The 15,595-nt window shown below is 36.1% G+C and overlaps 1 protein-coding gene across 1 annotated transcript in view; it reads left to right on the top strand.

The window, feature by feature from the left end:
- thsd7ab (thrombospondin, type I, domain containing 7Ab) overlaps positions 1–15,595 on the top strand; it is a 621,850-nt gene that overhangs the window by 490,444 nt on the left and 115,811 nt on the right. Inside the window, exon 18 of the mRNA XM_062062699.1 lies at positions 13,856–13,994. Within this exon, the coding sequence (XP_061918683.1) occupies positions 13,856–13,994 (139 nt within the window). The remainder of the gene's footprint in view (positions 1–13,855; positions 13,995–15,595) is intronic.

Below are 15,595 nucleotides of genomic sequence, written 5' to 3'. Positions count from 1 at the left end.
GCCGCACAGTTCCGCCTTCAAAGCCCTTCAAATCACACCACAACCCCTCCATTGAGGAGGGGTTGGGGTGCACATTTATAATAATATTTTATATTTACGTATTTTGATCATTTTAAGCATACGCGGCACAGCAATTTCAAAAACGCATCACAGCGTGTGCTTTTTTTTTTCTTCATTACTGATTATTACTCACTGCAGACTTCATGAGAGCCAACAAACATAATAGAACATCACTTACTGTACAAGGTAGGGTTGTATCGGTACCAAAATGGATTTCGATACTTTTCGATACTTTTCTAAATAAAGGGGACCACAAAAAAGGGGCGTTATTGTCTTTATTTGAACAAAAAATATTTCAGTACATTCTTATTGCAATTGTGTCCTTAAATAAAATAGTGAACATACGAGACAACTTTTCTTTTATTGGTAAGGAAGCAAACAAAGTCTCCTAATTTAGCTGCTGACATATTGTGTCATTTTCCATTCTATTATTTTGGCAAAATTATGAGGAAAAACTGTAAAAAAAAATATTATTAATCCACTTGTTCATTTACTGTTATATCTGGTTATTTTCTGTTTCAACATGTTCTATCTACACTTTTGTTCAAATGTAATAATCACTTATTCTTCTGTTGTTTGAAACTTTACATTAGTTTTGGATGATACCACAAATTTAGGTATCGATCCGATACCAAGTAGTTACAGGATCATACAATGGTCATAATTTAAGTCCATGTGTGTCTAGGGACGTACAGTATTTCCTGAGTTTAAAAGCATAATATACATTTAAAAAAAACGAAAAAAGATTTTTTGATGCTAAAAAATATTGATTTGATCATAGTAGTATCGACTAGATACGCTCTTGTACTTGGTATCATTACAGTGGATGTCAGGTGTAGATCCACAAATGGCGTTTGTTTACATTGTGACGCCGGTGGGCTACGGTGTGTAGTGAAGCATGTTTAGCTATTCCTCGTCCTGCAGGGATGATACTTGTAAGAAACGTACTTTATTTGTCGCCATGGAGGCGAGGTTTAGTGATTTAGAAGTCGCTAAAACACTGCAGACTGCGGCTGGATGTTAGCCGCTAGCTAGCTAGCAATGTCTTAAAGCACCTCTTCTGAGGGTGTTTCAGTGTTATAACTTTACCTTTATCGTTAGTTTTTAACCCACAATACGTCCATTCTCCCTTTTCTGTCTACACACTGTGTCTGCTTGCAAGTACTCCGTGATTGTGCGCTGCCGAACACGCTTCCCTGCTCGTAAAACCAGAAATGTCAAGACGTAACGACGATGCGCCGTCATGCCCGTTAAAAAGGGGGGCGGGGAAACCGGTACTTTTTAGAGGCGGTATAGTACTGAATATGATTCATTAGTATTGCGGTACTATACTATTACCGGTATACCGTACAACCCTAGTACAAGGTCTGCTGTCATTAGGATGCAGACTGATTGGATATATATATTTCCACTTCAATAAAGAATGACTCACAATCCTTACGAAGAAACGGGGTGGGAGTCGGGGGGACCAAGCGCCTTTTTGTGTCGTTCTGGCCATTTTCGGGTCCTAAATGGCTGTCAAAGTGTACCAACTTGTCGGAATACCTACCCAGACTTCTTCTGTCCAGGTGAGATGCATGATCAATGATTTAGAATAAACTTACAGGGAGCAAGGAAGCGAGGAAAGAACAGACTACTTGAAAATGTAAACAGAGGGACACACGGTACTGATCACGTCGCCACTTTAGATAGGTTGTCTGTGTTAGCGCTTCCAATAACAATATCACTAATACTTGGTTAATATTCAAGTCACGAAATGTAAATGGACTATTGTTGGCGCTTTTTGAACAGGTACTTATTGGATTTTATGGGCGAAATAATGGAGCTCCCATTGTTTTTGCCTTTACATCTAAGAACATTACTGTCAGTAAAACTCACAAAGATACAATAATATAGGTATTATTAGACATATTGCATGTTTGGTTTAGGAGTTATGCTTGCATAATTTATGTATTGCTTTTTTCGCATTATCTCAGGATTCTAAGAACCTTGAGTAAAAAACGATATGTTCTTTTTGCAAATCTTACAAAAGTATATGTTACTTTAAAACCCACAAAAATACATTAATATAGGCAATATTAGACATATTGTATGTTTGTTTTAGGAGTTATGGTTGAATTTTTTTTTTTTTATTGTTTTTTTCGCATTATCTCAGGATTCTAAGAACATTACTGTCATATTGAATAAAAAACTAATGTTTGTCTTTGCAAACCTTACAAAATCACATGTTGCTAGTAAACCTCACAAAGATACATTAATATAGGCAATATTAGACAAATTGTATGTTTGTTTTAGGAGTTATGCTTGCATAATTTTGTTTTGCTTTTTTGCATTATCTCAGGAGTCTAAGAACCTTACTGTCATATTGAGTAAAAAACTAAATTTTCTTTTTGCAAACCTTACAAAAGCATATGTTTCTAGTAAAACTTACAAATATACAATAACATAAGTATTATTAGACACATTGTATGTTTGGTTTGGGAGTTATGCGTGCATAGTTTATGTACAGTAATGCCTTTTCGCATTATCTCAGGATTCTAAGAACCTTACTGTCATATTAAATAAAAAACTATTTTTCTTTTTGCAAATCTTACAAAAGTATATGTTACTTTTAAAACTCACAAAGATACATTAATATAGGCAATATTAGACATATTGTATGTTTGTTTTAGGAGTTATGGTTGAATAATGTGTTGTATTGCTTTTCTCGCATTATCTCAGGATTCTAGGAACATTACTGTCATATTGAATAAAAAATAATTTTTGTCTTGGCAAACCTTACAAAATCACATGTTTCTAGGAAAACTCACAAAGATACATTAATATAAGCAATATTAGACAAATTGTATGTTTGTTTTAGGAGTTATGCTTGCATAATTTTGTATTGCTTTTTTCGCATTATCTCAGGATTCTAAGAACCTTACTGTCATATTAAGTAAAAAACAAAATTGTCTTCTTGCAAACCTTACAAAATCACATGTTTCTAGTAAAACTCACAAAGATACAATAATATAGGTATTATTAGACACATTCATTGTATGTTTGGTTTAGGAGTTATGCTTGCATCATTTATTTATTGCTTTTTTCGCATTATCTCGGGATTCTAGGAACCTTACTGTCATATTGAGTAAAAAACGAAATTTTCTTTTTGCAAACCTTACAAAAGCATATGTTTCCAGTAAAACTCACAAAGATACAATAATATAGGTATTGTTAGACACATTGAATGTTTGGTTTGGGAGTTATGCTTGCATAGTTTATGTACAGTAATGCCTTTTTCGCATTATCTCGGGATTCTAAGAACCTTACTGTCATATTGAGTAAAAAACTATTTTTCTTTTTGCAAATCTTACAAAAGTATCTGATACTTTTAAAACTCACAAAGATACATTAATATAGGCAATATTAGACATATTGTATGTTTTTTTAGGAGTTATGGTTGAATAATTTGTTTTTATTGCTTTTTTCGCATTATCTCAGGATTCTAAGAACATTACTGTCATATTGAATAAAAAACAAATGTTTGTCTTTGCAAACCTTACAAAATCACATGTTTCTAGGAAAACTCACAAAGATACATTAATATTGGCAATATTAGACAAATTGTATGTTTGTTTTAGGAATTATGCTTGAATAATTTTTTTAATTGCTTTTTTCGCATTATCTCAGGATTCTAAGAACCTTACTGTCATATTGAGTAAAAAACGACACATTCTTTTTGAAAACCTTACAAAAGCATATGTTTCTAGTAAACCTCACAAAGATACAATAATATAGGTATTATTAGACATAATGTATGTTTGTTTTAGGAGTTATGCTTGCATAATTTTGTCTAGCTTTTTTTGCATTATCTCAGGATTCTAAGAACCTTACTGTCATATTGAGTAAAAAACAAAATTTTCTTTTTGCAAACCTTACAAAAGCATATGTTTCTAGTAAAACTCACAAGGATACAATAATATAGGTATTATTAGACACATTGTATGTTTGGTTTGGGAGTTATGCTTGCATAGTTTATGTACAGTAATGCCTTTTCGCATTATCTCAGGATTCTAAGAACCTTACTGTCATATTGAGTAAAAAAACGATTTTTCTTTTTGCAAATCTTACAAAAGTATATGATACTTTCAAAACTCACAAAGATACATTAATATAGGCAATATTAGACATATTGTATGTTTGTTTTAGGAGTTATGGTTGAATAATTTTTTTTATTGCTTTTTTCGCAATATCTCAGGATTCTAAGAACATTACTGTCATATTGAATAAAAAACACATTTTTATCTTTGCAAACCTTACAAAATCACATGTTGCTAGGAAAACTCACAAAGATACATTAATGTAGACAATATTAGACAAATTGTATGTTTGTTTTAGGAGTTATGCTTGCATAATTTTGTATTGCTTTTTTCGCATTATCTCAGGATTCTAAGAACCTTACTGTCATATTGAGTAAAAACGATTTATTCTTTTTGCAAACCTTACAAAAGTATATGTTATTTGCAAAACTCACAAAGATACATTAATATAGGCAATATTAGACATATTGTATGTTTGTTTTAGGAGTTATGGTTGAATAATTTTTTTTATTGCTTTTTTCGCAATATCTCAGGATTCTAAGAACATTACTGTCATATTGAATAAAAAACACATTTTTGTCTTTGCAAACCTTACAAAAGCATATGTTTCTAGTAAAATTCACAAAGATACGTTGATATAGTCAATATTAGACATATTGTATGTTTGTTTTAGGAGTTATGGTTGAATAATTGTTTTTATTGCTTTTTTCGCATTATCTCAGGATTCTAAGAACATTACTGTCATATTGAATAAAAAATCATTTTTGGTCTTTGCAAACCTAACAAAATCACATGTTTCTAGTAAAACTCACAAAGATACATTAATATAGGCAATATTAGACATATTGTATGTTTGTTTTAGGAGTTATGGTTGAATAATTTTTTTTATTGCTTTTTTCGCAATATCTCAGGATTCTAAGAACATTACTGTCATATTGAATAAAAAACACATTTTTGTCTTTGCAAACCTTACAAAAGCATATGTTTCTAGTAAAATTCACAAAGATACGTTGATATAGTCAATATTAGACATATTGTATGTTTGTTTTAGGAGTTATGGTTGAATAATTGTTTTTATTGCTTTTTTCGCATTATCTCAGGATTCTAAGAACATTACTGTCATATTGAATAAAAAATCATTTTTGGTCTTTGCAAACCTAACAAAATCACATGTTTCTAGTAAAACTCACAAAGATACATTAATATAGGCAATATTAGACAAATTGTATGTTTGTTTTAGGAGTTATGCTTGCATAATTTTGTATTACTTTTTTCGCATTATCTCAGGATTCTAAGTAAAAAACGAAATTTTCTTTTTGCAAACCTTACAAAAGCTTATGTTTCTAGTAAAACTCACAAAGATACAATAACATAAGTATTATTTGACACATTGTATGTTTGGTTTGGGAGTTATGCGTGCAAAGTTTATGTACAGTAATGCCTTTTTCGCATTATCTCGGGATTCTAAGAACCGTACTGTCATATTGAGTAAAAAACTATTTTTCCTTTTTGCACATCTTACAAAAGTATATGATACTTTTAAAACTCACAAAGATACATTAATATAGGCAATATTAGACATATTGTATGTTTGTTTTAGGAGTTATGGTTGAATAATTAGTTTTTATTGCTTTTTTCGCATTATCTCAAGATTCTAAGAACATTACTGTCATATTAAATAAAAAAATAATTTTTGTCTTTGCAAACCTTACAAAATCACATGTTTCTAGGAAAACTCACAAAGACACATTAATATAGGCAATTTTAGACAAATTGTATGTTTGTTTTAGGAGTTATGCTTGCATAATTTTGTTTTGCTTTGTTGCATTATCTCAGGATTCTAAGAACCGTACTGTCATATTGAGTAAAAAACTAAATTTTCTTTTTGCAAACCTTACAAAAGCATATGTTTCTAGTAAAACTCACAAATATACAATAATATAGGTATTATTAGACACATTGTATGTTTGGTTTAGGAGTTATGCTTGCATAGTTTATGTACATGAATGCCTTTTTCGCATTATCTCGGGATTCTAAGAACCTTACTGTCATATTGAGGAAAAAACGAAATGTTCTTTTTGCAAACCTTACAAAAGAATATGTTTCTAGTAAACCTCACAAAGATACAATAATATAGGTATTATTAGACATATTGCATGTTTGGTTTAGGAGTTATGCTCGCATAATTTTTCAATTCTTTTTTCTCATTATCTCAGGATTCTAAGAACCTTACTGTCATATTGAGGAAAAAACGAAATGTTCTTTTTGAAAACCTTACAAAAGCATATGTTTCTAGTAAAACTCACAAAGATTCAATAATATAGGTATTATTAGACATATTGTATGTTTGGTTTAGGGGTTATGCTTGCATAATTTATGTATTACTTTTTTCGCATTATCTTGGGATTCTAAGAACCTTACTGTCATATTGAGTAAAAAATTATTTGTTGTTTTTGCAAATCTTACAAAAGTATATGTTACCTTTAAAACTCACAAAGATACATTAATATAGGCAATATTAGACATATTGTATGTTTGTTTTAGGAGTTATGGTTGAATAATTTTTTTATTGCTTTTTTTGCATTATCTCAGGATTGTAAAAACATTACTGTCATATTGAATAAAAACACATTTTTGTCTCTGCTAACCTTACAAAATTACATGTTTCTAGGAAAACTCACAAAGACACATAAATATAGGCAATATTTGACAAATTGTATGTTTGTTTTAGAAATTATGCTTGAATAATTTTTTATTGCTTTTTTCGCATTATCTCAGGATTCTAAGAACCTTACTGTCATATTGAGTAAAAAACAAATGTTTGTCTTTGCAAACCTTACAAAAGTACATGTTTCTAGGAAAACTCACAAAGATACATTAATATAGGCAATATTAGACAAATTGTATGTTTGTTTTAGGAGTTATGCTTGCATAATTTTGTATTGCTTTTTTCACATTATCTCAGGATTCTAAGAACATTACAGTCATATTGAATAAAAAACAAATGTGTGTCTTTGCAAACCTTACAAAATCATATGTTTCTAGGAAAACTCACCAAGATACATTAATATAGGCAATATTAGACATATTGTATGTTTGTTTGTTGTTATTTGGAGTTATACTTGAATAATGTCTTTCTTATAATGTGTCATTTGTCTGGGATGATATTAGCTTTCGCTTATTGGGAAGTGCATCTTTATTACAAATGTGATACAAATGGTGCATGTCCAATGCTGCAGAGAGAGAGAGAGAGAGAGAGGGGTGTTCATTACTAATGAACTATCAATTCTCTCTCATTATTGCAGCACTCCTCCACTATCCAACTGAGCAGCAACAGTAACGTGCTCGCAGTCGTTTTCTGTGCTAAAAATGTCCATCCTCTAACATATTCATGCCCTGGGTTGCGCTAGTCCGTTGCTTGAGTTCTCCAGGATTTTTTCAATTGAAATGTGTGTTTGTGTGTGTGTGGAGTCCATGCAGGTGTTCCACTAGATATATATATATATATATATATATATATATAAATTTCTATATATATATATATATATATATATATATATATATTTTTTTTTTTTTTTGTCCGTTGGTCTAGTTCTCCAGGATTTTTTCAATTGAAATGTGTGTGTGTGTGTGTGTGTGTGTGTGTGTGTGTGTGTGTGTGTGTGTGTGTGTGTGTGTGTGTGTGTGTGTGTGTGTGTGTGTGTGTGTGTGTGTGTGTGTGTGTGTGTGTGTGTGTGTGTGTGCGCGCGTGTGTGTGTGTGTGTGTGTGTGTGTGTGTGTGTGTGTGGAGTCCACGCAGGTGTTCCACTAGAGACATTTCTGATGGCATGTAGTTGCATTAATCATGCTGCTTGCACTGTATGAACATGTTTGCCACGTGCTTATAAATCCTTCTGTCCTCTTTTAATCCCGCCTTCCTTTGTCGTTGGCTGGATGACGCCCGCCCCCCTGACCCGCCCACTCGCCTGCGGCTGCTGCAGGCTCAGGTAAGAGCTACGCTTCTTTTGTCGCAGATGTTCCGTGTCACCGATGTCGGCTGTGCAAAGTTTCCTGGCTACCTACGTCAACAAGGCGCTCGATTAATTGCTGGCTACTTAACGTCAGCCAATTCAATTTTGCTGTCAGAACTAGAGATGCCCGATAATGGCTTTTTTGCTGATTTACGATATTGTCCAACTCTTAATTACCGATTCCGATATCAACCGATATCGATATATACAGTCGTGGAATTAACACATTATTATACCTATAATTTTGTTGTGGATGCATTAAACAATGTAACAAGGTTTTCCAAAATAAATCAACTCAAGTTATGGGAAAAAATGCCAACATGGCACTGCCATATTTATTATTGAAGTCAACAAAGTGCATTATTTTTTAAAACATGCCTCAAAACAGCAGCTTGGAATTTGGGACATGCTCTCCCTGAGAGAGCATGAAGTGGTTGAGGTGGGCGGGGGGTGTATAATGTAGCGTCCCGGAAGAGTTAGTGCTGCAAGGGGTTCTGGGTATTTGTTCTGTTGGGTTTATGTTGTGTTACGGTGCGGATGTGTTTGTCATTCTTGTTTGGTGTGGGTTCACAGTGTGGCGCATATTTGTAACAGTGTTAAAGTTGTTTATACGGAAACCCTCAGTGTGACCGGTATGGCTGTTGACCAAGTATGCGTTGCATTTACTTGTGTGTGTGAAAAGCCGTAGATATTATGTGATTGGGCCGGCACGCAAATGCTATGCCTTTAAGGCACGCCCCCAATATTGTTGTCTGGGTGGAAATCGGGAGAAATTCGGGAGAATGGTTGCCCCGGGAGATTGTCGGGAGGGACACTGAAATTCGGGAGTCTCCTGGGAAAATCGGGAGGGTTGGCAAGTATGACTGGGAGACGCAACTGCTCTGTACTTCTCCCTACGTCCGTGTACCACTCCGTACAGCGGCGTTTTAAAAAGTCATAAATGTTACTTTTTGCAACCAATACCGATAATTTTGGATATTACATTTTAAAGCATTTATCGGCCGATAATATCGGCAGTCCGATATTATCGGACATCTCTAGTCAGAACATTTGTTTTTAAGTGTCTTTTGTATATGTTGAGTTTTATTTAGGTTGTTGTGTCTTGTGTGATGGACCCCAGGAAGACTAGTTGTTGCTTTGTAGCAGCCAATGGGGATCTATTTTTAAAAACAAAACAAATGTGGAGTTGCTTCTGCTTCTCTTACACTATTAAACTACACATATTTGCTGCTTCATTAGGCACACCTGACTATTTCATCTGCAATTAGAGCTGTGTTTTTAATTTTTGTTAAAACACTGGAACCTCTTAGGTCAAGCACAATCCCATCTCGCACGGTGGTTTAATTTATTTTAATATTTTTTAGCATAAAGTAATGTAACTAGAAAGAGTCGTTTTAACATTATCACAAGTGTAAAAAGAAGTGAAGCCGTTTTAAATGTTGAATTTGTTTTTAAGTCACATATAAACATTATGTATCACACAAATGTAAAATGAAAAAAAGCAGTCTTAAAAGTGTAAAATGTTTACTTTGTTTTTAAGTCACATTTAAACATTAAATATCACTCAAGTGTGAAAACAAGTGAAGCAGTGTTTAAAGTGTAAAAATGTTAATTGTGTTTTTAAGTCCAATTTTAACATGAAGTATCACTCAAGTGTAAAACGAAGTGAAGCAATGTTAAAAGTGTAAAATGTTAACTTTGTTTCTAAGTCCCATTTCAACATTAAATATTACATTGTAAAAACAGTGTTAGAAGTGTAAAAGGTTAACTTTGTTTTTAATCACATTATAACATTAAGTATGTCACGACCAGAACAGGACTCTGAACACAGATGCAGGATTTTAAGACAATATATTTATTTGGACAAGGGAAGGAGTCCAAAACAGGAGAAACAAACCGGCTATAAAAAAACACAACTGACCTGAGCTCTAAACTAACAAAAATATCAATAACTCAAAAACGCTCCGTCTACGGAGGGAAAAAGGGGCTATGAACAAAAAACTACTAAGTATAACAAAAGCCGCTCCAATGGAGGTGATGCTAGGAAGCTATTCTTACCTGAGAAAACTTACAAATCAAAAATACTCCCGTGGATCCAAAATTGGTACAAGATACGTGGCTGTGGCTGTGGACACTGCTATGGCAAGGAAACGCTGGAGGTACGCACACGAAGTAACGAGACACTCTGGCACAAGACAAGAGGAGGACGAGCCATTTATACACGTTAGGGAGTGTGACACAGGTGGGCACAATCAGGCAATCAGGAGAGACATCAGACCAGTGAAACAGGAGGAAGGGCAAGTGACCTGAAATGAGAGGGAGAGTTGACCTTTCAAAATAAAACAGGAATTGACAAGACAACATGACACCAGACGAAATCCAGACAAAACGTCACCCAGGTGTGACAGAACCCCCCCTTCTAGAGCCGACTCCTGACGGCCCAGAGACCTCAGGGTGGAGTCTATAGAAGTCCCGGATCAGGGAGGGGTCATCAATGTTCCGTTGGGGAATCCACTGTCTCCCTTCTGGACCGTACCCCTCCCAATCCACCAAGAACTGTCTACCTCGACCTCTTTTGCGTACCGCTAAAAGTTTCTTGACCCGGAACAGAAGTCCTCCGTCTGCAGCTTCCGGCGGCGGGGGGGGTTTGGTGGCTGGGACCATGGGGTTTTCTTTGGCAGGCTTGACTTGGCTGACATGGAAAGTAGGGTGGGTGCGGAGCGACCTGGGTAGGCGTAGGCGTACTGCTGCTGGACCGATGACCTTGGTGATGGGGAAGGGACCCACAAATCTGGGCGCTAATTTCTTGCAGGGAACCTTGAGGTGCAGGTCTTTGGCGGATAGCCATACTCTCTGTCCTGGCCGGTAATCAGGTGCTGGGCGTCGCTTCCGGTCGGCTGCTTTCTTGACCCGATCTCCTTGGCGAGCAAGCACTTGTCAGGCCGCGAGCCAAATACGACGGCATCGGCGCACCAGGGCGTGGGCGGAGGGCACAGAAACTTCTGGCTCTGAGTCTGGGAACACTGGCGGTTGGTAGCCGTAGACACACTTGAAGGGGGAGAAACCAGTGGCAGAGGTAGGCAAGGAGTTATGGGCATATTCCACCCAGACCAGGTGGGAACTCCACGTTGTTGGGTTCTGGGACACGAGGCATCGGAGGCCGGTTTCCAGTTGTTGATTGAGGCGCTCGGTCTGGCCGTTTGCCTCCGGGTGGTATCCTGACGTCAGGCTGGCTGTAGCCCCGATGAGCTTGCAGAACTCCTTCCAGAACTGTGAGATGAATTGGGGCCCCCGGTCTGATACAATGTCTGTGGGAAATCCATGAATTCTAAAAACGTGTTGCATCAATATTTGAGCAGTCTCCTTGGCTGTGGGCAACTTTGGCAAGGCAATAAAATGTGTCATCTTTGAAAATCGATCGACCACGGTGAGCACCGTGGTGTTACCTCTTGAGACCGGGAGGCCAGTGACGAAGTCCATAGAGATGTTAGACCACGGTCTGGAGGGAATAGGCAGAGGCTGTAGAAGTCCAACACGTGACCCGGAGGATGTTTTGTTACGAGCGCAGACCGGACACGCCTCGATTTACTCCCGGACCCCCGCCTCCATGGATGGCCACCAGAACCGCTGTGAGATCATAAACATAGTTCTCCGGACTCCCGGATGGCAGGTGTGAGCCCAATGGATCACCTGTGGGCGCAGACTGACCGGGACAAACAGGCGATTCTCTGGGCACCCACTAGGTGGAGGGGTCTCACCATTAGCGTTCCTTACCTCTCGTTCTATCTGCCAAGTGACCGCTCCAACCACACAGATCAGTGGGAGGATGGGTTCTGGTACCTTGGCAACAGGCTCAGGGTCATAGAGGCGTGACAAAGCGTCTGACTTGACGTTGCGGGACCCCGGCCTGTAAGACAACGTGAAGTTAAAACGATTGAAAAACAATGCCCACCTGGCCTGACGTGAATTCAGTCTCTTGGCGTTTCGAATGTATTCCAAGTTCTTGTGGTCAGTCCAAACTATGAAAGGATGTTGTGCCCCCTCTAACCAATGTCGCCACTCTTCCAGCGCTACCTTAACCGCCAGAAGTTCCCTGTTGCCAACATCATAGTTCCGTTCTGCAGGGCTCAACCGGCGAGACAGAAAACACAACTGACCTGAGCTCTAAACTAACAAAAATATCAATAACTCAAAAACGCTCCGTCTACGGAGGGAAAAAGGGGCTATGAACAAAAAACTACTAAGTATAACAAAAGCCGCTCCAATGGAGGTGATGCTAGGAAGCTATTCTTACCTGAGAAAACTTACAAATCAAAATACTCCCGTGGATCCAAAATAGGTACAAGATACGTGGCTGTGGACACTGCTATGGCAAGGAAACGCTGGCGGTACGCACACTAAGTAACGAGATACTCTGGCACAAGACAAGAGGAGGACGAGCCATTTATACACGTTAGGGAGTGTGACACAGGTGGGCACAATCAGGCAATCAGGAGAGACATCAGACCAGTGAAACAGGAGGAAGGGCAAGTGACCTGAAATGAGAGGGAGAGTTGACCTTTCAAAATAAAACAGGAATTGACAAGACAACATGACACCAGACGAAATCCAGACAAAACTTCACCCAGGTGTGACAAAGTATCACTGAAGTGTAGAACGAAGTGAAGCAGTGTTAAAAGTGTAAAATGTTAACTTTGTTTTTAAGTCCAGTTTCAACATTAGCTATTACACAAGTGTAAAAACAGTGTTAAAAGTGTAAAATGTTAACTTTGTTTTTAAGTCCAGTTTCAACATTAGCTATTACACAAGTGTAAAAACAGTGTTAAAAGTGTAAAATGTTAACTTTGTTTTTAAGTCCCATTTTAACATTAAGTATCACTCAGGTGTAAAATGAAGAGAGGCTGTTTTAAAAGTGTAAAATGGTAAAAAATATTTTTTAAAAAGACATTAGTGTGTAAAACAAATAAAGCAGTGGTAAAATTGTAAAATGTTAACTTAGTTTTAAGTCACATTTTAACAGCAAGTGTAATATAAGTGAATTGTGTTAAAAGTGTAAAATGGTAAAAAAAAAATAAAAAATACATTAGTGTGTAAAAAAATAAAGCAGTGCTAAAATTGTAAAATTTTAACTTTGTTTTAAGTCACATTTTAACATTAAGTATCACACAAGTGTAAAAAAAAGTGTAGTGTTAAAAGTGTAAAAGGTTAACTTTGTTTTTTAAGTCACATTTTCACATTAAGACTGACACAAGTGTAATATAAGTGAAGCAGTGTAAAATGTTAACTTTGTTTCTAAGTCCAGTTTCAACATTAAGTATTACACAAGAGTAAAAACAGTGTTAAAAGTGCAAAATGTTGAAAATATATTTTTAACATTGAGTATCACACAAGTGTAAACAAGTAAAAACAAGTGAAGCAGTGTTAAAATTGTAAAATGTTAACTTTGTTTTAAGTCACATTGTAACATTAAGTATGACACGGGTGTTAAAAAAGTGTAGTGTTAAAAGTGTAAAATGTTTGTTTTTAAGTGACGTTTTAACATTAAGTATCACACAAGTGTAATATAAGTGAAGCAGTGCAAAATGTTAACTTTGATTTTAAGTCCCATTTTAACATTAAGACTGACACAAGTGTAACATAAGTGAAGCAGTGTTAACCGTGTAACATGTGAACTTAGTTTTTAAGTGACAACACTCTGGTTCTGTCCTCAGGTGTACGAGGTAGTGCCCTGTCAGAGCGACTGCAATCAGTACGTGTGGGTGGCCGAGCCTTGGAGCGTCTGGAAGGTCAGCAACGTGGACCTGAAGGAGAACTGCGGAGAAGGTGTCCAGACCAGAAAAGTCAGGTATTGACCATGTGTATGCAGTGTTAGGTTGACTAGCTGTATGTGACGGTCAGTGTTGGGTTAGTTACTGAAAACTAGTAAGTAGTTACAGTTACTAGTTACTTTATTTCAAAAGTAACTAAGTTACTAACTCAGTTACTTACACCAAAAAGTAATGCGTTACTGTGAAAAGTAACTATTTAGTTCCTTTTTTTTTTTTTTTTTTAAGGCTCCCATTAATGCCCTTTTAGCCTTCATTTCAGTACTGTTATTGCATGTGGAGAATAATACAATCTGTTGATCAACTTGACATGCATTTGCATCACTGAACTCTGCTAAGCAATGTGGTCTACATACAACACACAAAGATATGTTTCAAAGGGCCAATTTATTTTGGGCCAGAACAAAATGACAAAACTATTTTAAATAGCTGCAACATAACATACATAAGTAACAAACCGCATAATAACATGTCACAACATAGCTGTAACCCAAGGAAGGAACACATGACATGATTATATGTCATGTCACTATATACCGCACACATACTGCTATACACAAAGCCTAACCAGGCCTTTTTTTCTCTCAAGGAATTGTGAAATAAAATCATGTCTTCAGTAAAGCCCAGAACACTCTACGCATTTCCCAAGTTTTAGTTTAGAGATAAGGAAAGATTGGCCTGGCCCACTAGGATCCCTCTTTATGTTTGTGAACTTTATAGTCTATACATTTAGAGCAGTGGTTCTCAACCTTTTCTTAGTGATGTACCCCCTGTGAATTTTTTTTTAATTCAAGTACCCCCTAATCATAGCAAAGCATTTTTGGTTGAAAAAAAGAGATAAAGAAGTAAAATACAGCACTATGTCATCAGTTTCTGATTTATTAAATTGTATTACAGTGCAAAATATTGCTCATTTGTAGTGGTCTTTCTTGAACTATTTGGAAAAAAAGATATAAAAATAACTAAAAACTTGTTGAAAAATAAACAAGTGATTCAATTATAAATAAAGATTTCTACACATAGAAGTAATCAACAACTTAAAGTGCCCTCTTTGGGGATTTAATAGAGATCTATCTGGATTCATGAACTTAATTCTAAACATTTATTCACAAAAAAATAAATATTTAACATCAATATTTATGGAACATGTCCACACAAAATCTAGCTGTCAACATTGAATATTGCATTGTTGCATTTCTTTTCACAGTTCTTTTTGACAGACATTTTAGTGAGGGTCAAACCATCATGGCATGGGGGAAACTCTGGGTTTATGGTAATGAATAGAATAGCCTACTTGATTTGATGTTCAGTTTATGAACTTACATTCATATTTTGTTGAAGTATTATGAAATAAATACATTTATAAAGGATTTTTGAATTGTTGCTATTTTTAGAATATTTAAAAAAAATCTCACGTACCCCTTGGCATACCTTCAAGTACCCCCAGGGGTACGCGTACCCCCATTTGAGAACCACTGATTTAGAGTGATGTGATAATCAAACACTCTAGAAGTCTAGAATGAAAGAGTACCGTAATTTCCGGACTATAAGCCGCTACTTTTTCCCCTCGTTCTGGTCCCTGCGGCTTATACAAGGGTGCGGCTTATTTACGGCCTGTTGT

The sequence above is a fragment of the Entelurus aequoreus genome, linkage group LG11, assembly GCF_033978785.1.
Source record: "Entelurus aequoreus isolate RoL-2023_Sb linkage group LG11, RoL_Eaeq_v1.1, whole genome shotgun sequence".
Lineage (NCBI taxonomy): Eukaryota > Metazoa > Chordata > Actinopteri > Syngnathiformes > Syngnathidae > Entelurus > Entelurus aequoreus.
Note: the sequence above shows the minus strand (reverse complement) of the source record. Positions and strands in the feature narration are given on the sequence as shown.